This window comes from Hesperophylax consimilis, chromosome 1 (assembly GCF_061612785.1).
Source record: "Hesperophylax consimilis isolate HC1 chromosome 1, BYU_Hcon_1.0, whole genome shotgun sequence".
Classification (NCBI taxonomy): Eukaryota; Metazoa; Arthropoda; class Insecta; order Trichoptera; family Limnephilidae; genus Hesperophylax; species Hesperophylax consimilis.
Window position 1 is genome coordinate 40224947 of NC_142836.1, and position 27511 is coordinate 40252457.

General features: G+C 31.2%; 1 protein-coding gene across 6 annotated transcripts in view; it reads left to right on the plus strand.

The window, feature by feature from the left end:
- Window positions 1–27511, plus strand: part of LOC149426880 (uncharacterized protein ZK1073.1) — a 102759-nt gene that overhangs the window by 27672 nt on the left and 47576 nt on the right. For 2 of the 6 annotated variants that reach the window (XM_089633916.1, XM_089633924.1), the window contains exon 1: window positions 12691–12889. The exons of the other annotated variants lie outside the window; for them this stretch is intronic. In XM_089633916.1, the coding sequence (XP_089490042.1) occupies window positions 12857–12889 (33 nt within the window). In that variant the 5' untranslated portion in view covers window positions 12691–12856. Of the gene's footprint in view, window positions 1–12690; window positions 12890–27511 lie in introns of those variants that run through there. 6 annotated transcript variants of the gene reach the window in all.

Genomic DNA, 27511 nt, shown 5'->3' on the forward strand with positions numbered 1-27511 from the left:
GCATATTTTATCTGAGTAACATTTTTTTTATTTCAAATAAGGAAGTATACAAGTTATTAAAAAACGTCACAATCTCAGTGACAATTATTTTTTCAAACGTTCTGCAGGCAGGTAGGTACTAAAGTATTGATAAAGAAGTCCAAATCAACACGACGATTTCATATTTGAAAAAAATAATAATTTCTGAACCATTAAGACGGCCAGTATCTTGAAACAGAAACGGAACGTACAATCAAATTAACAAACGAAATTCAAAACGGTTAAAACAGGACTTCGCTAAGCTCTGATAATTAATTTCAGAGTGGTATATACCTACTTTAAAGACCCTAGCACACGTTGTGCCAACGCATTGGGCCAACGTTGGCGCCAACCCGCAAAAGTGTGAGTGTTGCGGGTTGCTGACAAGATTCTTTAGTTACATTAAAAAATATTGTTGTACCCAATAAAAAGTCAGTTAGATAATACCTATTTAGTTGTTTTCTCGAAATTTGAGCGAAGAAATAGCAAGGCATGAAAATAATATATAATATTGCCATCTACTGAAATTTTTTATGAAGATTTTTCAGTTTCAGGAGGCATATCCTTCCCAAAATTAAAATAAAATAATTTAAAAAAAAAAAAAAAAATTAGCTATAACAACATCAACAACGTTGGATTTTCCAATCTTTGCACTCGAGCTCACTGAAACGTCACGGACCGCCACTGTAATTAATTTACTTCTTATTTACCAATATGCCCTTGATTCATATCGTGTTGTTGCCTTTTTGTACTGATGTAAGTAAAACCTAAAATATTTAAAAAAAACTCTTTGTAGTATTTTTTTATTATTTACGTGAACACCACACGAGAGTCCCAACTGCTCCAAACTGTCTGGAGATGGAGCCAGTAAAACTATGGCACCCCCAATTCGGTTACATTTTGAGGCTGTAAGTAGTTGAGAGAGGAAGAAGATGGAGAAGAAGATTCTTGAGAAGTACGCGGCTAGTCAGATCTGGTTTCAATTTTGATCACCAGAGCGATACTCAGAGTATATTTCATTTTCGAACGTGAAAATGTACTTGCGTCCGCCGGGATTTGAACCCGCAGCCTCCGGATTCGTAGTCACGAGCCTTATCCCTCGACCACTAAGGCCGTCTAAAATTAACAGAAATCTGATAGTATCTTAATGTATCTTCATGATTGTACAGTTTTTAATTGTTGTAAACGGAAGTGGCGCCCTCTGTTATTTTCAAAAAGAACCGTTGAAGTTTTCAAACCGCGACAGCGGGTTTATATGTGCTAGTTGTGATGATTACATTACCAGCTTGTTTTTTTTCAACATAAATCAATAAAACTAAAACAATTTTACGACGTTGATCGTCAGTCATAACAAAACAATGAAAATGCTTTTAGTTTCACAATTTACGTTGCGGTAGGTACGTTGGTCAAATTTAAATTTAAAAAACAGCTTTTTGCAGATAATCCATCAAATGGGATTATCTTACACTCCACATGGTACACTAACGGAATAATCCCCGGAGATTAATGGCAGCTTATTAAATAAGTGTACACTATAATTATTAGTATTAACATCATTTCACTTTGCACAGCACATTAGTTAAGCTTAATCGTGATGTTAAAATTTTCCTTCATGCTAATTATTTTGCGAAAATTTTCCGTATGTAGATACAAATACTTATTTGGTTGCCTACAAAGTTAAATATGTCAAGCTGTATGATTAATATGAAAACAGGTATACAGATCGAATAATCAATGTGTGCAGGAGACAAAAATATGATTTAATCTTCTTCTTCTAATATATAAAGGAGAGTGTCTATTCGTATCGGGCTGGCGGGAGGGCAGCGTGGATTCGATTTGTATGCTGATGAAATTTTGAACACCTGACCTTCAAAACAAGAAGAAAGTCACTATCTACATAAGTTTTCTAATCTACATAAGATTTCTAAAAACTCGGAGTAAAGCCCAGGCAAAGCCGGGGACTTCAGCTAGTTGACGAAACAGTCAAACCAAGAAATAACGATCAAGCTGATGAAATATCTTTTGAATGAGTAGTCCCAATATATGTGCATACGAGGGTGGTCTGAAAAGTTTCCGACCTCAACGCAAAGATGGCGGTACTCGTCAATAAAAGCTAGTGAATGTAGTTGTGTACATTAGAGAAACTACCTGCTCAGATTGGCCAATCTAGATACGTTTAGACATAGATATGCAGTTTGCCAAAAAGGGAAAAATTGATTTTAATTTATTATTTTGGATTTACGAAATACATGAATAAATAATCGAAATATTACGAAAGTCACTAATCATTTGATTAAATAATTGTTGACTATAAAGTTATCTGCTTATATGCCTAATTTGTTATGTGTAATAGATGCTACCTGATATATTTTATGATATCAATCTGAGTCAAAGGTAACAACATATTGATTGAATGCATGTTTTTCATTTCTGATTAAAGATAAAATATGCAGTCACATGCTCATTGTGTACAAACGTAGGCAGTGTTGTTAGCCAGCTGATTTCCGGAAATCGTATTGTTTTATAAATCTGCAAATTACGTTTGTTAAATATAAAATATAAATTCGATTTCTCCATATGCTTCGAAATGGGTGTTGGTAAACAACAGTATTAATGAAACGATTTTTTGTTATTGTTGGAAAGCAGTTACTATTCGGTAACTATTATATTACAAACTTACATACGTATATAAATACTATGGATATACAGAGTGTCTGGGGACAAAGTGTGCTAACTTCGGAGGGTGATTCTATATGATGGTACAAGAAATAAAGTTCTTTTTCTTAATGTCAACGTTTTAAGATAGTGTTTAGGTTAAAAAGTTGAATTATTTGTATGGGAAGAAAAAGTTGAAACTTTGAAAAAGTTATTTATCTCTTTTTCATGTAAAATTACCTCCCACAGTTTACTCCCGGACGCCCTGTACATGTAGGTATACATACAGATGGTGTTAAGGGATGTACTTGACTTATTTTAACCAAAATTTTGTCTCCAGCAAAGATGTATTTTAATTTTTTTTTACAACAAAATACATTAAAAAATCAATGGGAATTGGACAGCTAGAGTCGATTTAAATGTTGGGCAGTTGACCAGTGACGACATGTAGAAGAAATTTTTTTAAATTGGTTTTGAAAAAAAAACATTAAAAAATCACCGGAGACCAAAATTTCATCCACATTTTTACTCCAAATAATGTAAGGAGTCACTGGTTAAAATAAGTCAAGTGCTTCCCTTAACATCCTGTATACGTTTGAAAATTTGAATAGTGTTTAAAAAGTTGTTCATAATATTGTTTTTTTTTATTGGTGCCCTTTTTTACTCATTTAAAGTACGCTCTAGCGTGTTTAAATCGCACTTTATGGAACGCGCGTTTTTTAAAGTTACCATGGCAACATCAACAAATCAACAAAATGTGAAGTCTAAATGTCAACTTTTAACTATAAATCTGACATGACAGATTGCAAATTAATGTTTGTGTTTTTCATTTCCATGACAACAAGATATTGTGATGTCACATCACGAATTCATTAATAGTTCTTATTTCCAAATTTTTAATAATAATATCAATATTTATGTTTTCAAAGTGTACCAATAAAAAAAAATAGCGTAAAGTATTCGTGGATAACTGGTCTTTAAAACACTTGCTTTATTTCGAGCACTCGGCTACGCCGTCGTGCTCGAAAAATCGCGCGTGTTTTAAAGACCTGTTTATCCACTTATACTTTAATATACTATTTTATCATAATTTAATTGTTATATTCCAATTCAAGAGATTAGTTTTTGGAGGGTTTGGGCTACGTTAATAAAGCGGTGTCCGTAAATAATATTATTGCTTTATCACATGATTGTAATATCTTCCCAATCATCTATCTGATGGTATCGTAAACAACAAACAACGTGCTTTATATATTTACCCATTATCTCCAAAGTATTGTTTAACTTTAATGCTACACCACATTACAGACAACGGCACTCGATAGTCGGCAGTCAGCAGTAAGTAGCCAATAGCTAGTAGCAGGCGATGTGGCATAATAATAGAAATAATGTCAACATCGCCATTAATCGCGAGCGCTCGAACTAATCGTCACCTTGAAATTAAAATGATTTCTCTTGATTGAGTCTTATATAATGCTCCACCAACTTAGTTGGCGAAAAAAAATGTCATTTGAAAATGGTTGTTAACAAAAAATAAATGCACGTTTAGGGAATTGTATTTAACTGAACGCCGAATTAAAAGTTAATCGATGTGATATTTATTTATTTATTTAGGAAACAAAACAGTCCTACATTAAAGTACAAACAATAATTATGCATATGTTCTAGACCAATAAAGTTCCATTAAGATAAATTATTGATTTAATATTTGTACCTACACAATATATTTTTACAAATGATTTTTTTTTATCAAATAAAGATTATAAAGCAATACATAAACAAGTAAAGAAAAACAGATTTCCCCTGAATATACAATAAAATACACAAAGGATAATAATATTCAATAATTACAATAGCGTATTATCTAAGGTTGATATTTTCAGTTGCGAACTAACCAAATACAAGAGGTCCATAAAAGAATATTTCTATGATGGTTTGTGAATAATGTTTATGTCTCTATTGTTTATATTGTTTATATCTCTATTATGATTTGATTTATATCTACAACCTCTCTCCATGGCTATAAATATATTGTTTTGTAAATTTTTCGTTTTATATAATCTTTTGTTTTGTATAATTTTTTAAATTCATATTCCTTTCTCACAAATTTAAATGATGCTGTCTTAGTTATAGTCACAAGGAGGAAATCCATAATTGGTTTTATGTTACTAAATAGCACTTATGTACAAACTGATTAAATGTAAACTGTCGATTTCCCAAAAAATGAATTAATAAATAAGTAAAATATAAAATAGTATAAGTATTTCATGTTATAAGTTTAGTGCGCTGAATTTTATTTGATTTCAAGTTACAATTGAAGATGTCTACATCTCGTAACGCATTGTGAGTTTTACAGATACGTCCTATTAAAGAGTTACGTTTATTTGCATTTTATTGCCAAACATTAAACAGGGTGCAGCAAAACAGACAGTGCAGTTTTGAAAGGCCAGTAAATTTCATGTGGTGGTGGCAGGAACCTGGTCTCATTGCGTCGGGAGGGTCGTGCCGTTTTCAGTCGCTACCATAGTTTGGTCCGGACAACACTGGGGCTTCGCCATTCACACGTTTCTTTAAAATTGCCGTTTCATCGTCACCCAGCGGGTTTTCCGGCTGGAATTTGCGATTTCTTCCTGTGAGGCTACCAGAAGAAAAATGTTTTTGAACATTGGCCTCACACCTTGGAAGAACTCAAGGATCAAATTTCGGAGGAAATCGCCGCTTTACCCGTCGAGATGTGCGAAAATGCGACCGAAAACCTCAGAAATCGCCTTCATCAATGTATTGCTGCTGGGGGCCATCATCTTTCTGATGTCATCTTCAGGACTTGATGCATTAAACAGCATGATGTAAAAAATAAAATAAAATACACCCCATTTCTGTAAGTTGTGGCAGTTTTTTTGATAGTTCTTGAAAAGTGCACTGTATGTTTTGCCGAATTCTGTATTAAAACACCAAAAGTACATGATTACATGATTATTTACGCGGATTATGAAAATTACACTTTGCTTCAACAATTACCATAAGAAACAACTATTTACGAGTACATGCACAAAATATTAAGTAATTTTTATGTCAGTTAAGTATTTTCTTAGCTATAATACTGTATTTTTATAAAGTTGTTTCCTTTATGCGTTCATATATTTCTGTTGAAAAAAAAAATTTTTTGTCGTTTACTTTTATATTTTTTATTGAGTAATTTATTTTTTATTTGTATTCTCCTCAAGCGAAGCGATAGGAAAACCTTCAATTTATCAAAAACGTATTTTTTGGTATTAATAATGTACACCAATTAGTTATAAAGATTAATCAAAATAGTGATTTGGCAATAAGCTTCGCCTTAAATGCTTTAAAACTTTTTTATTTTTAAATTGGTGATTATTGACAATGTCGATGGGTTGTTTCGCAGAATTTAAAAAATTCATCAAATTTAAACGTTCATTTTCGGGTTATGTGAAAGTGCTAATTACGTTCTGTTATTATATCATTATAGGCTGGTTGCTTGACAGAACTGAAATAATAAAAGAACTTGAAAAAATCTTTCACAGAACTTGAAAAATAACTTTGAAATTTGAAGAATTGTTCAAATTCTCCGAAACAACCCGTCTTTAATAATTTTACGATATTGCTACAGGAAATCATATTTTATCTACGAAATATCAGCTATAAATTCGTTAAAAAATATGCACACAATAATGTTAATAGGATACTTTTACTTAAAATTACCTAAACAACCGTATTAATACAATACACGTGACGCTTATGATCGCGTTCCGACAAATTTCTGAAAAATTTACGGAAATTCTACAATCGCTAAATTTGACTTCATTATTGCTCCACATTTTAACTAATGTTCAATGACTCAATTCTTTTGTAATGACAGAAAACAAAACAAGTTGAAGATTCTCCAAATCAATGAGAATAATACTAAGGCGAAATATATATAGACAAAGTTCTAATTAAGGCGATGCCATACGTCGTGTGACATTTTGAATCAAGCCGCTAACAATAACACCCCTTATGTAGATGGCGATAAGGTTTAAATTCCCGTTCAACACCATCCTACTTTTTTGAAAAATACAAGAAAAAAACATCGCCAAAATGTGGCTTTCATTTTATTTTGCAGACGTTCAGGCACAAATATTTAATTGTTTTACGATCATTATATAAAGAACTTAATTTTCCACATTATACAATAAAACCGTAACCGAAAATGCGTTCGTAAGTAGGAGATTTTGAAATTTAAAGCAGTTTTTATGGGCCTGATACATTATTTTTTCTAGGCTTATTAAAAGACTTATCTTAAAAATACTGGATCATCTAGTAGGCCAAGATGTGTTCTACTCGCAGTATTTAATTGAAGCATCTAAAACATTTCTAAGTGATCAAATTTTCAAACCAAAAAAACATGAATTTGCATTGCTACGTATGGCATCGCCTTAAGCCCCGCACACCCAATTTCTACCGATTTATGACATGTTTCTCTCTAACATGGCTCATACATGGAAATACTAATCATTACTATCAATCAACAGTTGTTATTTATTAGCATATAGATTTAGTGTTATTTTAGACTGTGTGCCAACAGTAATAATCTGAATATCTAATATGTAGCAAAAACATCATTTATATTTATAATTTGTAGTAATATTATGTGAAGACCCCAAGGCAAGAAGTTGTTAACTTACATTGAAGGCATTCTGAGATATTTAGACTTTTGCGTTTTGCCTTATAATTTTTTATTTGAATGTCATATACAATGTACTGATCCTTCATGGTGTAGTAAACAAACCAAATTTACATTACATCTAGTAATATTAAGTAGTTTTGCAGTCTAAAAGTTAAAATAAACATGTTTTCTACAAAAAAATGTAGTTAACATGTTCATGCCATCTTCAGGGATAGGTGAGGAAGATACAGAATTGAAAGGCAAGAACATGTTAAATTCTTGTTGTTTTATTTAATCAAACAAATTATACATTTTTTTATATAAAGTAACTAAATAATAATTATTATTGAAAAGAAAAGGTAGCAGAGCATGTGTCAATTTTTTTTTGAGACTTAAAAATCCACGAAAAACCTCATCCAGGTATGGCAACAATTTTTGGATATCATTTCATTTGGCCGCATCGATTTCTTTGTTATCTCTCACTTTTGATGACAGCATTGGCGGGAAAGATAATGTTTCACACCTTTTTTTTAAGATCCACTTCTTTCCAAGGCTCTTCTTCGGAGAGTGATTCGCGATATTTATAAATCCCGAATTCCTCCACTCTTATCCAGCGAATTCCTTTTTGAAAGTTAACCTTTTTTCCGATAGTGTTTTTTGTATTGTGTATAAAGTTCAATTGCTGCCCTAATTCTTTAATATTAACAAACTTATTAGCCATCATTGTCACGATGGGTATATTTTTTGTGTTAGCCGACATCATTAAATTTACATATTGGTCCACTGATTGAACGGACTGGCATCTATTAATTTTTTTACTACCAATGCAAAATCTCTATCAGAGTCCATATATGAGTGACCAACCTCAGGAAATTTATGGTCAATTATTTTGAATTTTTTTGCTAGAATTAAATATTGCCAGAACATAATAAATTATATTTTGACCGGCACAAGAGTCACTCCAAGCAATAAGGTGAGACTTGTTGCTCTGAAGTTGCATGGTGTTGACAAAGGCCATTAAACAACTGGCAATTTCCTCGCTCCTTCTGCCCCCTTCGTTTTCACTCCAAACATGGAAATATGACCTATTTAACTCCTTTGTCACACAATGTACTCCCAAATTATAGAGCCACAGTTTTCTTAAATAGAAAGCCACTTTGTGGATATCTTTGGGAGAGGTAGCGTCTTTTCCAAATCAAATGTGATGAAACAAGTTTCATCGCATTCAGATGCCTTTTTCTTATCATGTTTTTGCTAACGCAAGTCCCACAAGTCTGTCTTAGGCACACCAAACGACAAGTTGAAATCCTCTGTAAAGATTCTAGTGTAACGATTCAGCGAAACAGGGGCATACTCTTTTTCTCCACAAAACATATTATAGAGCTCATACAGTTTTGGGATTGACAAATCGGATGCGAGGTACAATTTACTCAATACTTTAAATCAAACTCACCAGTTTGATTTAAAGTATTGAGTATCTCATCTTGTTGTACCTATTCCAAAATTATATCTCCTGTACCAGTGGTAGTAGCGATATACTCTAGACTACTCTGATTATTTTTTTGTATTTCTTTGGCATTCACTATGTAACAATTTCTAGACATTTTTTGTTTTTAATTAGTTTTATTAATTCACATATTTCTGCACTTAAAAATTTAGTTTTAAAATAGCTAGTTAATGACACGGACGTGTCGAAACCGGTCGCTAATTTTATAAAAATTTATACGTAACAAATGTACATTGTGAATTAATAAAACTCATTAAAAACAAAAAAAAAATACTCTGATTATCTTCTGAAAATACAAAGTACAATAAAATAATCATTTTTAGTTCAATGTTCAAAAGAATTTAGTGTCACAATAAAGTATGTTTAAGTATACCTACCATTAACATGACATCATATTGAGATATTCCTAATAATATTCCAAACTCAACACCAGTCAAAGAGTCTTGAACACTTTCTGAAACGAAATATTGTAAAGCATTAATGAAGGAAATTAAAACATAAGAAAATATAAAAGAATATTCAGAGTCACAGAGTAAAACTTTTTTTTTTGCATTTACCATCCATTAAAATTACATTATTTTGAGGTATTTCTAAATGCTTCTCAGGTTGTACTAAATTAGTGGACTCTTGAACACTTCCTGAAACAAATTAATAAGCATTACAATAAAAAATTGTTGACTTTTAGACAGAAAAACACCAAAACAAAAATTATTCACCCATTTTCAAACTACTTTAAGGATAAATTAAGATGAAAAATAATGTTTTATACAGCTTACCTGATTTCCTGATCAATTTTTGACACATCTTCACCATTTTTTCACCTCTGGAACTCATTTTCGATGATTTTTAAATAAAAAACACGCACTGCAAAACTTTTTAAAACCACCAAAGTAAACGTTAAAGTGAGTGAATAACATGTTAACCATAGAAATCTAAACCAATGTAGATGGGAAGAAGTTGTTAATTACAGAATTACGGCAAGAACTTGCTAACTTAGTAGTTAACAAGTTCTTGCCCTGATTTTATCAACTTAATGTCACAGAAACACGTAGTTAACATGTTCATCACATTGATTTAAACATGTTCTTGCCGTTTTTAAGCTCTGGCATGGTTCATTGGAAAGAGCGTATGCGAATTAGTTTAGAGAGCATTCTAACTCATTTTTTACGAAAATGTAAGTTAACAACTTCTTGCCTTGGGGTCTTCATGTATACTTGTTTACATTGTAATTGAACATTTACATCATCTTGAAAAACTGCTAAGTTGTAGTTTAAGGGGGAAGAAACTTTAAAGAACAATAAAAAACTAAAGTTTTTAAGTTTCAAAATAAGTATATGTTATTTTTTAAGATAATATCCATACATTTGTTTTGCCGAAACGGGAAATTAAAAGCTCCGAAAATCATTAAAAACACGTTTTGTTCTGTTATTTAATATGTTATAGGCATGAAAAAATCACAGTGTATCTTTAAATGCAAGCATTTGCTCTATTTCAAACGAGTCGTGTTTTATTAAATATTTTCATAATTTTCGGTTAGTTATTATCGTATTTTTTTATAAAAATCCTAATATTTTGTCATTTCGTCATTTTATATATTCTCAAGGCAAATGCAGGTGCATGAACATGTGTTCCGATATATTTCTGCTACCCGGCTCAGAACAGAAATTGTCTAGTGAGTCGGGTAGCGCACATAATTTGTAAACAAATATTGATGTCAATAAACGCCCGGGTTACCGGCAATAAAAAAAAAAAATATATATATATATATTAGGAATTTACTAAAAGTTATTAGGAAACGGCCCACAATCTCGTTTTTAACCGAATTACCAATAATTTCTCAATAAGAGATTCTTAATAATTTAGCAGTACAAATTTTTCTCCGTTTGAAAATGCTTCTCAAAAAAAATTACACACAACAAGAATATTCATATACATAACATAAGAACGTGCAATGAAATTAGGCCACCAAAAAAGGACAAAGCCAATACACAAAACAGTTATACCAAGGAATAAAACATTATAATTGCTGCCGTAACTATAAAGTCTGCACCAATTAATATTCGTAGATTCAATCCTGCTTGGTTATACTATGCCAAGGGATGAATATTATAATTGCTGCCTTAACTATAAAGTCTGCACCAATTGATAGATTCAATCCAGCTTGAATATACTATGCCAAGGGATGAATATTATAATTGCTGCCGTAACTATAAAGTCTGCACCAATTAATATTCGTAGATTCAATCCAGCTTGGTTATACTATGCCAAGGGATGAATATTATAATTGCTGCCGTAACTATAAAGTCTGCACCAATTAATATTCGTAAATTCAATCCAGCTTGGTTATACTATGCCAGGGGATAAATATTATAATTGCTGCCTTAACTATAAAGTCTGCACCAATTGGTAAATTCAATCCAGCTTGAATATACTATACCAAGGAATGAATATTTTAATTGCTGCTGTAACTATAAAGTCTGCACCAATTGATAGATTCAATCCAGCTTGAATATACTATACAAAGGAATGAATATTATAATTGCTGCTGTAACTATAAAGTCTGCACCAATTGATAGATTCAATAAAGCTTAGTTATACTATACCAAGGAATGAATATTATAATTGCTACCCTAACTATAAAGTCTGCACCAATTGATAGATTCAAGCTGGATTGTAGGAGCCATATTATATATAAAAATAAAGTGTAACAAATAACAAAAATGTAATAATATGGTTATGAAAGTTATAATAAATTATCCATTTGTAAAAAATAGCTAAAATGAAATTAATAAAAAAATGTGTTTTTAAACTTAATAAATATATAAGCAAAAACTATTTTTAGAAATAAGTTAAATTTAATATTAACAAAATATTTGTTGTAATTAATGTACAAAAATAAAAATATGTAGTACATCATCATCTCCGTAAATTACAATTTTGTGAAAATTAAAATTGAAAGCCTTGAACAATAAAATTTTGTGATTTAAAAATATGTTTTTATTTCCATGCATATTATAGTATCTGTATCTGTTGTTTTGACATGGATTTACGCTTAGCATAAAAATAAAATATATGGTTATGGAGATACAATATTCTTGCTCCTAAAATAATAGTGGATTTACAATTTATTTTAATATGTCTATATTATTGGAGCGGTAGGTTTAGGAGATACAATATTAAAACATATAAAAGTGTAGACTATTGATTGTACATTTCTATACTTAACTTATTTTCGACCAATATTGTAGGTACAATATTCTGGCTCTAAGTCAGGGAAATCAAATATTATTGTATTTGACTTGGTGATCATTTATCTTTTCCGGCTTAGGTTACCATTTTCTTTAATACGTTTAGAGCAATATAGTGGAAATTAAACTATTTTCGCTTAATTATATTTCATTCCTAAAATACTGCAGGATATTTATTGTTCTTTCCACACAATTCCTTTGAAATAATTTCATTGTTTTAACTATTTCTATACTTAATAGATAGAATAGATCCTTAACTTAAATAAGGGTTGTTAGAAATCATTTCCACTGTCGGGAGTATGTTTTCATTCGATTTGTTTAGCAATGCGCGCGTATTGATTGAGGATAAGGCGAGGAAAACGTAGAAGTCACCTCTAAAGGATGCCAGAGAGAACAACACTTCCTTCCGGCGTCCAGTCCTTAGAGCGGGAAACTGAGCCGCGTGTGTATGCGAAGACCCTCTGTCACTGTGTTGGTGTGGGGCTGTAGGAAGTATTTACGAGTGTGTGTGGGTATAATATGCATGGGTACACAGTGAACACACACACTGAAGTATGCTATCGGTACTTGCTTAGGCGGCGAGTACGGCGGGACGGCGACTGAGCGCATTCCGCTATCCGCGCTCCCGGCATTCAGTCACATTCCTCTCAATTTCTCCCGGAAAGTTCTCTCTGACGATATATTATTTTCCCTCGCTCGTGAGTACAGAGTATTGAGTGCCACAGCTCTTTCGCTACCGACACAGACCTCACTGAAAGCATCATGCCCGGTACTGAAGAAAAACCGCACATGCAAGTGAGTCCTTTACCCTTATTTACAAAACATAATATTTACTTTGCGCGCTTCGCGGAGCAGCCTCTCAACAACGCCAAAACTTAATTGTGTTTATATGGCGCTGCCGCCGAGAACTCCCTTGCAGCTTCTCCATCTATTCCAAGCGTCGTTTATGTGAATGAGGGAGAAGTTATTAAAGGAGCTATCAGCGGTATGCATTTATATTAATTAATTTATTTTGAGGGGGGATGTCTGGAGCTTGAGTTTATAGCAAGATGACATTCGGGACCACTGTGACTGAGAGTTGGCATTAATTGTGGGAATAGAGACAGGTTGGGTGCAGTGATATTTGTGTTGGCGTCTAATTTAGGCTGGGCGGACTGGGCGGGCTGGGCGGGGTGAGGGCGGAGGGTGAGCGGGAAACGCGGGAAGGGCGTGGCGGGCGCGCGCACAGCACAACTCCGAATCGTAGGCACGAAACGTCCACCGCGCAACTGGACCTAATCATTCGCTTCCCCGTCCTTGCACCAGATATTCACTGATCTGACACTTTATGTAAGGGCCGCGTAATGTATGTAAACATTACATGTTACGCCGTACTTGTTCGCTTGAGTCGATTTGTTTTGGTCCATTTTTTTGTTGTTTTGGATGAATGACCAGCTTTCATTTAGGTACCGTTCTATTTATAATTATTCGCGTTTTCAAATGCACATATTATACTAAACGAATCATTTTGAAATGTTTGGTTTAGCTTCGGTCAGGTATTTCCAAAGCATTTTACCTAATATGTAAGATTCTATGCATTTTCAAATGAATATTTATTAAACGAATCATTTTAAAATGTTTGGTTTAGCTTAGGTTAGGTAGTATTTCCGTATCATTGTACCTAATATGTAAGAATCTATGCATTTTCAAATGCATATTTATTAAACGAATAATTTTTAAATGTTTGATTTAGCTTAGGTTAGAGTATTTTGGGTGGTATTTCCGTATCATTATACATAAAATGTAAGAATCGATGTTGGGATTGATTTTGTTGTTAGGTTAGTTTGGATAGTACAAAGGTAATTGAGGTAGGTGACGTTACCTACATGCTAAAAATAATGTTACCTAATTTTGAAAGATTTATTCTAGCAATACGTTATTAGCAGTTTCAATAATCGTTGCGAATAACACGTAACTGTCTGCCATATGTGGTTACACAGATATCAAAGAGAAAGCGAGTGAATTAAATTATTATAACAACTCCATTAAAGCCACTTTTTTTATTTCATTCATATAATAACTATAACGTTAGAAAGGTCAGTGGCACTGTTGTGTACTAGATACCGATTAAATGATTTGATTTCGTGTTAAGATTGGTAACCGGATAAATCATAACAATGAAAATTCATCACATCTTTAAAAAGTTATATAAAGTCATGGAAAGTGATGAAACAAAAACATTAGGAACTGAGTTATGTAGGTTAGGTTAGGTTAGGTTAAAAAAAAAAATCATCGATTCTAATGACTTTATATCACTTTTTAAAAGTGTGTTGAATTGTCACTGTGTTGAGTTATCATGGAACCGTTAAGATTATATGATATAATAATAATAAAAAGATAATTTCAGATTCAAATGGTAATAGAAGCAAATAAATCAAATGAAATTCTATCGTCGACTTATTGAGTAGTTATCAATGGGACACTGAGAACTTTTTATTAAGAATATCTTCAAATTATTCGTAATCCGGTACTAGATTGATAAGTTTCCTGTTAAACTTTTAGTAAAAAGGGAATGTTTAATCGCGATGTCGGAATACGTGTTCAAATGTAGGTGCATGAACACGTGTTCCGACATAGGATGTGTAAGATATCTCAGTTAGTTTCATTAAGGTGTGTAAGATATCTAAGATATCTAAGTTATTTTCATTAAGGTGTGTAATATATCTAAGATATCTAAGTTATTTTCATTAAGGTGTGTAATATATCTAAGATATCTAAGTTATTTTCATTAAGATGTGTAAGATATCTAAGATATCTCAGTTATTTTCATTAAGGTGTGTAAGATATCTAAGTTATTTTCATTAAGGTGTGTAAGATACCTAAGATATCTCAATTATTTTCATTAAGGTGTGTAAGATATCTAAGATATCTCAGTTATTTTCACTAAGGTGTGTAAGATATCTAAGTTATTTTCATTAAGGTGTGTAAGATACCTAAGATATCTCAATTATTTTCATTAAGGTGTGTAAGATATCTAAGATATCTCAGTTATTTTCACTAAGGTGTGTAAGATATCTAAGTTATTTTCATTAAGGTGTGTAATATACCTAAGATATCTCAATTATTTTCATTAAGGTGTGTAAGATATCTAAGATATCTCAGTTATTTTCATTAAGGTGTGTAAGATATCTAAGTTATTTTCATTAAGGTATGTAAGATACCTAAGATATCTCAATTATTTTCATTAAGGTGTGTAAGATATCTAAGATATCTCAGTTATTTTCACTAAGGTGTGTAAGATATCTAAGATATCTAAGTTATTTTCATTAAGATGTGTAATATATCAAAGATATCGCAGTTATTTTTACTAAGGTGTGTAAGATATCTAAGTTATTTTCATTAAGGTGTGTAAGATACCTAAGATATCTCAGTTATTTTCACTAAGGTGTGTAAGATATCTAAGATATCTCAGTTATTTTCATTAAGGTGTGTAAGATATCTAAGTTATTTTTATTAAGGTGTGTAAGATACCTAAGATATCTTAGTTATTTTCATTAAGTTGTTTTTTTATGTTTTTCTCTTTATTTATGTTTTTTTTTGTATGTAACATGAATTTTATGTGAAAACTTCACTGGCTAATTCAACATGTAAAATGTAATTATTTATATAAAATAGTAAAACTGTTTCCCCAACACAGATGTAATAAAAATTTTACAGAGAACGACCTTTTTCAACCTGATTTTAAGAAATCAGCATTACTCATTTTTGAGTGGTTCAAGAAAAAGATATTATATTTTATCATAATTTTTTTTTCATTAATTGTTAAAATTCTTCAGATCTGCTGAAAATCTTCGTATGACAAAAAAAAATATTACTGCAACAGTAAATTATCAATATTTGTTTCAGATTTTCAATATTTTATTTTTTAAATTCAGCCGCCAATATTAAATGACAAAGGGAACTATTGCAAACACCTTGAAAATTTTATTAATTATATTTCATGAAAAAAATGATTTTCCGGAAAAAAATATCGAGGCTATTGGCAATTTATCTATGTGCTCCTCTACGACTTGCTCATCTATTTACCTAGATAAACATGTTATTTAGTTATACACTTTAAATAAATATTATTTTACTGTGGGTAACTAAGTACAATTTATTAAATTGCATACTAGTTCAAATCGTATTACTTACAAAGATTACGCATTCAATGGACTGCCGTAGCACAATGGACGCCATTAAAATATAATTATGACTTTACGTTGCAACAGCACTAGTCCTTCCTAGCTTTACAAACTTATAGTTTTATATTGATTTGTCTTTGAACAAACTATAAAACAGACAATTGCCAACTAATAATGGCATACTTGAACGTGGCGTTGATTTAATAAATCATTATTTATCTACTGCAATATCACGACAAGCTACCAATCAATGGAAAATGACATTTCTGTAAATGAATTCGACGTTCTAAAATGAAGTCGGTTAAGCTCGCCCCGGGGGAAATTTAAACGGATGGGACATAAGCGTATCAAGACGAATACGTATTGAAACGTATACGCATGGAAACGTATACGTGTCAAGACATAACAAAATTGCGGTCGTTTAAATGGTTTCGAATGCCATGCCAAGATGGTACAAAGCAAAAAAAAACAAGTAGGTACCAAAAGCGCCATAGTCCAACTGAATATTTTTCACGTCAACATCAAACGCAGTTGATAAATTAGAGGGACGAAAATTTGTGTACACCGTTTGGGGCTGATTCTACGTCATATTTTATAATAATCTAATGTTTGTGCTTTTTATTTTGTAACACTTTCTTAAGCAAAATAATTGCTTGTAAAAGTTTTTTTGAAATCGCGCAATAAAAAAATAAAAAACGTAACAAAAAGTTGTTTTGTCATTTTTCTTGTTGTTATAAAAATGTCAATTTCTGGAATAAATCATAACCCTACATTATAATCTACGTTCTAAATTTTGTGTTACTCGGATTAAAAAAAAATGTACGTTTATTTAAATTTTTTGAATAATTTACTGACATATATGTGATGAATCACGTCCATAAAACGAGTATGCTAAGCGCTTTGTACCGCCGAAGCACATTACACACAATTTACATTACAGACACTAATTAAATGAAACAATTTGCCTAAAACCACACACAGCTCTCTTGGGAGACAGATAAATATTCATTACATGGAATGTTGGGAACTTATGATATCCCAGATTAGATGATTATGTTTGCGGTTCAAGATCCGTTTAATCATGAAAATGATTAGATTTTTTAAAATCATACACATATTACCTAAATTCATAAATATTCTAGTATCTTTTGAGCACTTTTTTATCAAAATTTTAACAAACAGAAAAACAAGAATACATTGAAATAAATGGAACCAAAATTGTAGCGTCTTTTATCTTTCAAACCTCGATAGCTTATGATGGAAAAGGGATTTCGAGCTTTATGGTGATGCCTAGAAATTGAAGGTAGACAAGTTGTGCAAATTTTACGACAAAACCAATTATATGGCTCACTGTATGATAAAATGATATTTTAAATAAAATAACACTTTTCAGAAACACAATAAATCTCAGCCGAAGATACATGTTACCGATTCCGATACTTATATAAACTTTAGGTCAACAAAACTACAATTCTTTAATGAGGAATAAAATACACGTTACCGATTCCGATACTTATATAAACTTTAGGTCAACAGAATTACAATTCTCTAATGAGGAATAAAATACATGTTAGCGATTCTGATACTTATATAGACATTTATTTTATTTATTTATTTATCGTTTCTTCAATTTTATAATTTTTTTAGATTAGAATTTTTAACCTCACTAGGACAAGCCTGTGTTGATGTTAATAATTTTACAAAATAATAAAAAAATAAAATTTAAAAAAATTAGGTCAACAGAACAGAATGAGGAATAAAATACATGTTACCGATTCCGATATTTATACATATAAACTTTAGGTCAACCGAACTACTATTCTTTAATGAGGAATAAAATTATTTCATGCTATAAATATAATATAAATAAATTAAATGAAAATACTTGATTTTAAGTCACTTTATTGATTTGTATTGTCTACCGGTTTCTGTACCTCCGCACCATCATCAGGACAGTTATAAAAATTATTAATAATTAACAGTCATGATGATGGTACGGAGGTACCGAAACCGGCAAACAATAAAATTTATCAATAAAGTGACTTAAAACCAAGTAATTTTATTTATTTAAAATGTCAAGTCACAAATAAAATAGGTATCCTTTAACTAATTTTCTTTAAATTCTTTACCGTTGTCTTTACAAGATTCAATAATAATAACTTAAGAATTCAAAACACAATTAAAAAAATATAACTTAAACAAAAAACAAACAATATATATATATATTTTTTTAAAGTAAAAAAAAAAAAACAAAATAAAACAACAAAAGTAATTATAAAACTTATTAATAATTAAATGAATAAGACACAAGCAGAGTCTTCATGGGGCTCAACTTTAAATCGAAATATTGAAAGGTGGAAAAGTAATACATATTGGAATTCATTTTTTTTTCAAAGAAAGGCAAACTTTTCCGGATTACGAATAACCTGACAATATTTGAAAATATCCTACCACCACGCGGAAAATTTTGCATGTGTTGTGATGGAGGACTTATCCATCCGAGAAATTGAACACACTACGCCTGGGTGGAACCCAAACGCGATGACAACTCAGCCACCGACCAACTCTATATCAATTATTTCCCAATGAAAATGAAAAATGTTCAATATTGCGATTATTATAAGAGTTTTATAAAACAAAAAATGAACTAACTAATAAATAAATGTTATTATGGGAAATGCGTCATTCTGTTATTCTAAATATATCACAGGAAAAACACCAAAATTAAAATTTAAAAAAAAAAAAAAAAATTTTTTTTTTTATTCATTCCTACCTAAATGAGTTATTTCAAATTCACACTAATGGAATCGTAACATAAACAAATTTACGTGACTTTGTATTTTTTACTCACGCGAATTTGTCACCACCTAATTTAGAAAAAAAAACAATAATAACAGAAAGAAAGGAGATACTGCAAATCTTAGAAAATCTAAGAAAACATCAAAACAGAAGATAAAAATAGTGTAAATGGAACGAAAAACCGAATCCTTTTCGGAAGACGTTATAAAGAACGATTGCGAAATCAGGGTTGAAACTTGCAAGGATATTCCTGGTCGTGAGGAACGGCCCCATGATGTGGACATTATGGGACTGAGAAACACGGAATACGACCTGAAGTACGGCTTGTCAGAGCCTCGGATCTCTCGCAGCCCTATCTTGCCTTGTCCATGTAGCTGCAACAGGACTTGTAAGGCTAAATGCAGTGACAGGAACACCAAATCAAGACACATCTATCCTGATATGCATTTCATTCAGGTTAGTTTCAAATCATTTTAGTAAAATTCTCGTATTTCGCTTCAATCTTAATACGCACGAATTATTGAAATAACAACTCGTTTCAACTTGATTACAGTAGTAACTTCTGCTTATAGAAAATTACTGGATTATCAAGTGAATTATTAATGATGGGTAGAATATAATGATAATAAGTCTGTCATTATCTTCCCTTTTGTTACAAATGGAGATAATGATATTCTCACCGGGATCTCCCGTGCTGAGGATTTCATTTATATATTATTCAATGTTATGGAATGGATAAAATTAAGTATGTAATTATAAATTTATTGTGTTGTGTATTTTTTCTTATTATTTTTTGTGCAGTTAAGTGATGTCGGTTTCAGTCTGTATTTGGTGTCAGTATATTATTTATGTTTTGTACCCAGCTTTTGATTTGAGATTTAAATGTCATAATGTTGTTTTGATTTTTGAATGAGAGTGGGATTTTAACAATTCGATTGTACAGACAATATACATATTATACAGATAATATTTATACTGTTTATGGTCGCATTGTGATTTGCGATACAAGTTAATATATGGAAGATGAATGGTAAAAAGACGAGGTAAAAGCAGACATACTCTTTTATACGCTCGGCGTAATCAGCACCTTTCATACTTTTAGAAATAAGTTTTTCACAATTACAATATTTATTTTATTTATTTAACGCCCAGAGGGATTTTACATGTAGGTGGTACAATTTTGATGACAGACAGTTTTAAAACATGACAAAGAAAGAATAAAAATAAAATTACATAAAAAAATAATATATGCAAGAAACAAAATTAAAAATAACAAGAACATAAATTAAAAAATACAGCGATTTGACAGGTTTAAAAAAATATAACTTCCATTTAAGAATAGTGTTGAAATAAGTCTTTTACGTAATCCACAAAATTCGCAAAGTTAATATTAAATATATCGACATCACCTAAGTATTGATTTCCCGTAGTGTGAAACCGTTGTATTGGGGAGTTCGCAATGTAATTGCGCTTATGTGTGTTACAGTGGAATAGTGTATTTTGTCGTGTTGTTATTGAAGCTATTCGTAAGTTTATGATTGCAGAAGTTCGCAACAGTCGAATTTAGAGTTTAGAATCTTGAATAAAAAAGTTAAGTCGTTTATTTTATTTTTGGTAAAGTTTTAGAGTAACTAGGCACGCTGAGAATGTTTATGTAAAGAACACTTTGATTCGACTTGATTACTAAAAGACATCTATAAAATACCCTATTTATGTACGGAAAATACTGCATTTCAATAGTTATTTCGTTAATCTTAAAAATATTTGTTCACTGAGAGGCTATTATTATTGTAGTGCGCTTTGTAAGGTTAGTTTTTTTTTTCAGTAAAATATTCAGTCAAATGTCCAGTTACAAAATTTTACCATATATATTATTTAAACCCAATCTAATACCATACTTTAAAAATGTAAGCTACGTTCTTTAGATAGGTTTTGTTTTAAAATAAACCCAAACTGAGAACCCAATAACCTAGTTTATATTTAATACAAAATATTTGGTTCTTCGGTTATATTATTTGTAATAAAAGTAATGTTAATTAACTGGGTTAGTAAACAGTACCTTTGCCCGCCTTCAACCCCTGGTTATGCAAATAACTTAACTAATTTATACGATTCATACTTCCGGCAAATGTCACATTATGCTAACAAGATTTTACAAGGCGTAAACTTAGACGGTAAATTCCGCTAATAAAAGTTTTTATCATACCTATATGAATTAAAATGCATTTTTTCATCTCCCCGGCGTGCGTAAATAGTAATTGTTTACAATAAATAAGTTGAAACTATGTGTTATTTCAATAATTTGGTGGGGAATACGAGAATTTTACTGGGATTTGTTGGCAAACGGATGCCACGTGCCGTCCGATAAAACGGTTTGATAACAAAACAGAACGTTGAAGGAAAGTGAAGAAAAATTTAAAATCTGATTTATATGTTGACCTGACATAACCTATTATTTTATCATTATCTGTTTTGTCACTGTTTTAACCAGTTACAAAAATATATTTAAAGCTCTCATTTTTCATACAGAGCCCCCAACCATAAAATGTAAAGAAGATTGTGCTAAAACGTGATGTTATTTTCCATTCGATAGTATTATGGCCACTGGTGCTATTTTCCATTCGATAATATTATGACCACAGGTGCTATTTTCCGTTCGATATTACAGGGTTTTCCAATAAGAGATGTTATTTTGATATTCAATCGTAAAAGATCAATGGTTTCATTGCTTGTGTGGCACGTAGCGCCGTTTTGTTGAAACTAAACGTTGTCCTGATCAATATCATCTAATTCCGGCCATAAAAAATCATTAATCATCTCTCGATCGAATCAGCACAATCCATTCACCGTAACTGTTGCTCCAGCCTCGTTTTCGAAAAAGTAAGGGCCAATGACTCCGCCGGACCATAAACCGCACCAAACAGTCACACGTTGAGGATAGAGAGGCTTTTCAACAATAACTCTTGGGTTTTTCGATCCCCAGATGCGACAATTTTGCTTGTTGACGAAGCCACCGAGGTAGAAATGGGCCTCATCACTCAAGATGATTTGCATTTGATTCACTCAAGTGAATTTTAATAATTTCAATGCGTTGTTGAAGCATGTATCGTCCCATTTTTATTAATGGCGTAGTTTCTACTTGTCAAATGTCAAAAAATTACAGCTTCAAAAGTAAAATCTACCGAAATAGCGGGCTATTCAAAATAACACCTCTTATTGGAAAACCCTGTATTATGGCCCCAAGTGCTATTTTCCATTCGATAATATTACGGCCACAAGTGCCATTTTCCATTCGATAATATTATGGCCACAAGTGCCATTTTCCATTCGATAATATTATGGCCACAGGTGCTATTTTCCGTTCGATAATATTATGGCCACAAGTGCTACTGTTTTTCTAGAAACTTAAAAAAACACGATTTTGTTACAATCATAAAAACCCATATTAATATATTGTATAAATTAGTGGGTAAAAAAGATGGTAATTATTCGGAATCGCTGGACAAGGATTATATGAAATATTTTTAAATAAAACCTTCTGATTTACCTTAATTACTATGAAAGGAATCTGACTGCATTTGGGATATTTTTAATTTTAGCAATTTAATTTTTAATTACGTAAATCGAAAATTCACTCTCGTTATATGGGATGACAGCTGGAATGGTTTCTGTTGATAAAATTTTCTTTTGTTTGTATTCCTGATACGAGTGGCTATATTTTTTACCATGTGCAAATACTAGGTAGGTACTATTTTAGCCAAACTCGAAAAATTAAATAAAGATATTTAGGTATGTTTTATAAAATAGAAAAATTAAAAAAGGTGATGTTATTATAGGTTAGGTTGGATTATTATAGGTTAGCTTGGTTTATTATTAGGATTTAGGTTAGGATAGATTGGATATTAAAGGTTAGGTTGGATTATTATAGGTTAGGTATGATTATTATTAGGATATAGGTTAGGTTGGATTATTATAGGTTAGGTTAGGTTAGGTTGGATTATTGTAGGTTAGGTTCGATTATTATAGGTTAGATTGGATTATTATTAGGATATAGGTTAGGTTAGATTGGATTATTATTAGGATATAGGTTAGGTTAGGTTAGGTTAGGTTGGATTATTATAAGGATATAGGTTAGGTTAGGTTGGATTATTATTAGGATATAGGTTAGGTTAGGTTGGATTATTATTAGGATATAGGTTAGGTTGAATTATTATAGGTTAGGTTGGATTATTATTAGGATATAGGTTAGGTTAGATTGGATTATTATTAGGATATAGGTTAGGTTAGGTTAGGTTGGATTATTATTAGGATATAGGTTAGGTTAGGTTAGGTTGGATTATTATTAGGATATAGGTTAGGTTGGATTATTATAGGTTAGGTTGGATTATTATTAGGATATAGGTTAGGTTAGGTTAGGTTAGGTTAGGTTGGATTATTATTAGGATATAGGTTAGGTTTGATAATTATAGGTTAGGTTAGGTTAGGTTGGATTATTATAGGTTAGGTAGGATTATTATTAGGATATAGGTTAGGTTAGGTTAGGTTGGATTATTGTAGGTTAGGTTAGGTTAGGTTGGATTATTATAGGTTAGGTTGGTTTATTATTAGGATTTAGGTTAGGTTAGGTTAGGTTGGATTATTGTAGGTTAGGTTCGATTATTTTAGGTTAGGTTCGATTATTATTAGGATATAGGTTAGGTTAGGTAAGGTTGGATTATTATAGGTTAGGTTAGGTTGGATTATTATGGGTTAGGTTAGGATATAGGTTAGGATTTAGGTTAGGTTAGTTGAGGTTTGATTATTATAGGTTAGGTTACTATAGTTTAGGTTAAAAAAAAACAATAATTATAATAATACCTAAATATAAATAATTTAAGTTTTTTAAGTAACATAAAAATATTTTATTTTTCGAGTTTGGCCTAAACAGTACCTAACTAGAATTTGCATTCTGAAATGATTCAAATTCTAGCTACTCGTATCAGGAATACCCAGAGAAAATGTCATCAACAGAAATCATTCCAGCTGTCATCCCATACAACGAAAGTGAATTTTCGATTTACGTAATTAAAAATTAAAATGCTAAAATTAAAAATATCCCAAATGCAGTCAGATTCCTTTTATAGTAATTAAGGTAAATCAGAAGGTTTTATTTAAAAATATTTCATATAATCCTTGTCCAGCGATTCCGAATATTTACCAAAAAGATTTCATACCAGTAGTTCAAAAAAATATGCTTATGTTTATCTTATTTAATAAAATTATATTTTTTGTAAGTAGGTACTTAAATACCTACCTACTCATTTAATAAGCACGACGATTAGATGATCGATCACATTTGAAAAAAGAATATTTACTGAACCATTAAAACGGCCATCTTTAACCGGAAACGAAACGTAACAAATTTAAAAAAACAAAACGAAACGCTCGAGCAGTCAGAGTTAAAACAGTACTTCGTTACGCTCATTCAATTATAATGTATTTGAAAAGTCGAATAACCGTGATTTTTAAATATTAAAATTGTTTGTTGCATTGCAAACTACTTGCAAATTATGTATAATGAACGATATGAATAAATTGTATACGAAGTACCTTGCAAAGTTAAGGTCACGTACGTCTTATGCAATTTACACATTACATTAAAAAGTATTCCGGTGTTAGTCTATTTTTAAGTTATCCTATGTGTTCGATAACAATATACCGGATTAAAGTGTAGATTTAACGAGATAAGCGTTATTTGTGTACATGTACTGTGCAAGCGCCAATAAGCAATTTGTTGGCGGTATGATAAATCGTACTGTTTTGCATTGAGGTATTTTGTGCACGGCACATCCCACATGTTGACATGTTATAAATACTAAATACTTCCTTATGTTACAGCATTTATTTTGTTTGTTTTGAAAGCGGGTATTATGTCATTTTATTGTATTTTTTGTATTTTTTAATATTTTTTACTTCCTATACCTAGCAGCATATAATTTCGGTTTCGTTCGCTTTCATGAAGCTTGTGACAGACCACGCTAGAAGCGCGCTATATTTTCACGACTTAGCATATTTCAGTATATCGCTCGCCATACATTCTCATTGGGATTGTATGGCGAGCGATGTTTTTGAATAAGCCAAGCCATGATGCGTATAGCGTAATCTGTCAGTCCCATTATTCTTCTTTATTTCAGTACCTACATATAATGAATTTATGTCGCCGTTCCTACAATAGTTGGTTATGTAAGTATCAGCATATTGCTTTTCAAGCAGTTGATTGGGGTTCAATTCTCGTACATCGTAATTTTATTTTTTAAATTGTTTTACCTCTCAAATAAATTAAATTCATTGACCATTGCGCTATATTTTTTTGCTCTTAATACCTCACAAGAGTTGCAACGTTGCCAGCTGTCTGGATCCAATGGCAACATGGCATACCCAATAAGCAACTCTAGTCCATTATTTTATTATATTTTTTGTCAATAATGGACCTTCTAACTTAAATACCGGCACATTTTATAATTACTATAGTTTATTTTACTAGCTAAAATAATGTTAAAAGTTTTAAATTTTCGGCTCTACCAAAATCGCACCAAATCTATGGAAGTGAGACCGGTCTCAAAAAGCATATTTTTTCAATCAGCGCTGTGTTTTGTGCGGCAGTCGAAACATCTTTTATTCAAATTACACGCTTTTAATATTGAAGAACATTAGAGATTTTTTTTAATTACTGTGAGACAGAATATTAACTCATTTACAGTACAATCTTCTCAAACATCTGGGAAGATAGGTATACAGGAATTAAATGTTGATTTTCACTGTTTTAGAAATTTCATTCAACAGCGCCATTCCCCGAGTCATACTATGTTGTGCTTGAACATCCTGTTCTTACGTGTGGTATTTTGAACTAGTCATGTTTGTTAGCATCTCTTCACTGATGTTATTGTATTGAACCAAAGTGCAAAAACACATCAATGACCGAACCTGATAAATAATTCAAGGGTGTTTAAAAACCTTCGACTGTGGGTCTTGAAGACCATAAATACATTACTCACGTTTATTTGTTTTTACATGTTGATACATATGAATTTGTTTAAGCCATTATATTTTTCACTGTAGTTCCTTATTGGGCGAGTTGGGAAGGGAAGTAAGAGTATATAAGTGTGGAGAGGGAGGCTGGGAAGTACCTACCTTGCCATTCATATTTGATCACTAAACACGGTTAAAGCCATTTAATGCAACGTTTCGATTCCGAATTGTGGTCTTTCACCAGAGCGTCTATATGTCAGATTCGTCATGTTTACTCACACGAAGGTTTATTGATGTCTATTAAAAAAAATAATGTTACATAATTTACTGAAAATGAATAAATCTTTTCCCCTTTTTTATAGATATCATGAACCACCATAATAAAAATAGGCTTCTGTGTATGGCGGATGTGTTATTTTGTTCGTTATTTTTTTTATTTATATGCTCAAGTATTCAGTTTATATATGTGTTTTTTAACGTGAAGTTTAAAATCTTTAATGTTATTTATATATTAGATACTTTCTGGTAATGCATTTAAAAATGTTACTTCAAGATATTTATAGTTCAATTTTTGTAAATTTTAGAGTTGGGAGAATTGAAGTTTGTCTGAGTAATCTATCGATTTTAAATGGTGTAGTTTAATTTTTTAAAAAAACCCATATGATAATTAATTATGATATCATTTAGTTATCAAAATGAATTGCCTCATAAGAAACCGGCTGAGATATCAGCAGACATTATTTTATTTTATTTTAAACATATGAGAGTACTTTAAACACTGCAAACCTTGTTGTGAGAACTGAAACGACTGAAACCGAATCGATTAGGTATGGACGTGTTATCAAGATTTTTTTATCAGTGCGCGTTACGTGGGAAAAATTTAAATTCTTAAAACGTGTACAATCTTCCGTATTAAACTTGATATCAACAGTGATTTCTTTTCGTGTTATTTGTTGTTGTGAAAAAGAATTCAGTCAGCGTTATTTTAATTCAACAATGTTTTGTACTTTGTGAAAATCTATGATTCAGCGAAGCGTATCTTTATTCGTACGTATTTCAAGGATTTTTGGTTATTTTTAATGTTTTGTTGATTTAGGTGCTCGTGAATTTGGTCGATATTCTTGATTTTATAACGTATAACGTCTTTTAATGGACAAACAAAGTTAGTTATGGTGTTTAGATGTACCTATTTATTTTGTTTAAACTTATTGTAAAATTTTAGTATTCTACTAATACCAAACGATAATGATAGCCATTTTAAGTGAGGCTTATTCGGGAGATTTAAGGTATACCGGGGATTCATTTATGGCAAATCGCCCACTTTACATCGATTGGCTGACACTATTTTCGTAATATTTTTTTTTTGTAAAATGATGTTCAAAACAAATGTGGTATAGAAATTATTTTTATTTATTTACTTATTGTAAAATTTTAGGTTCCCAAATTC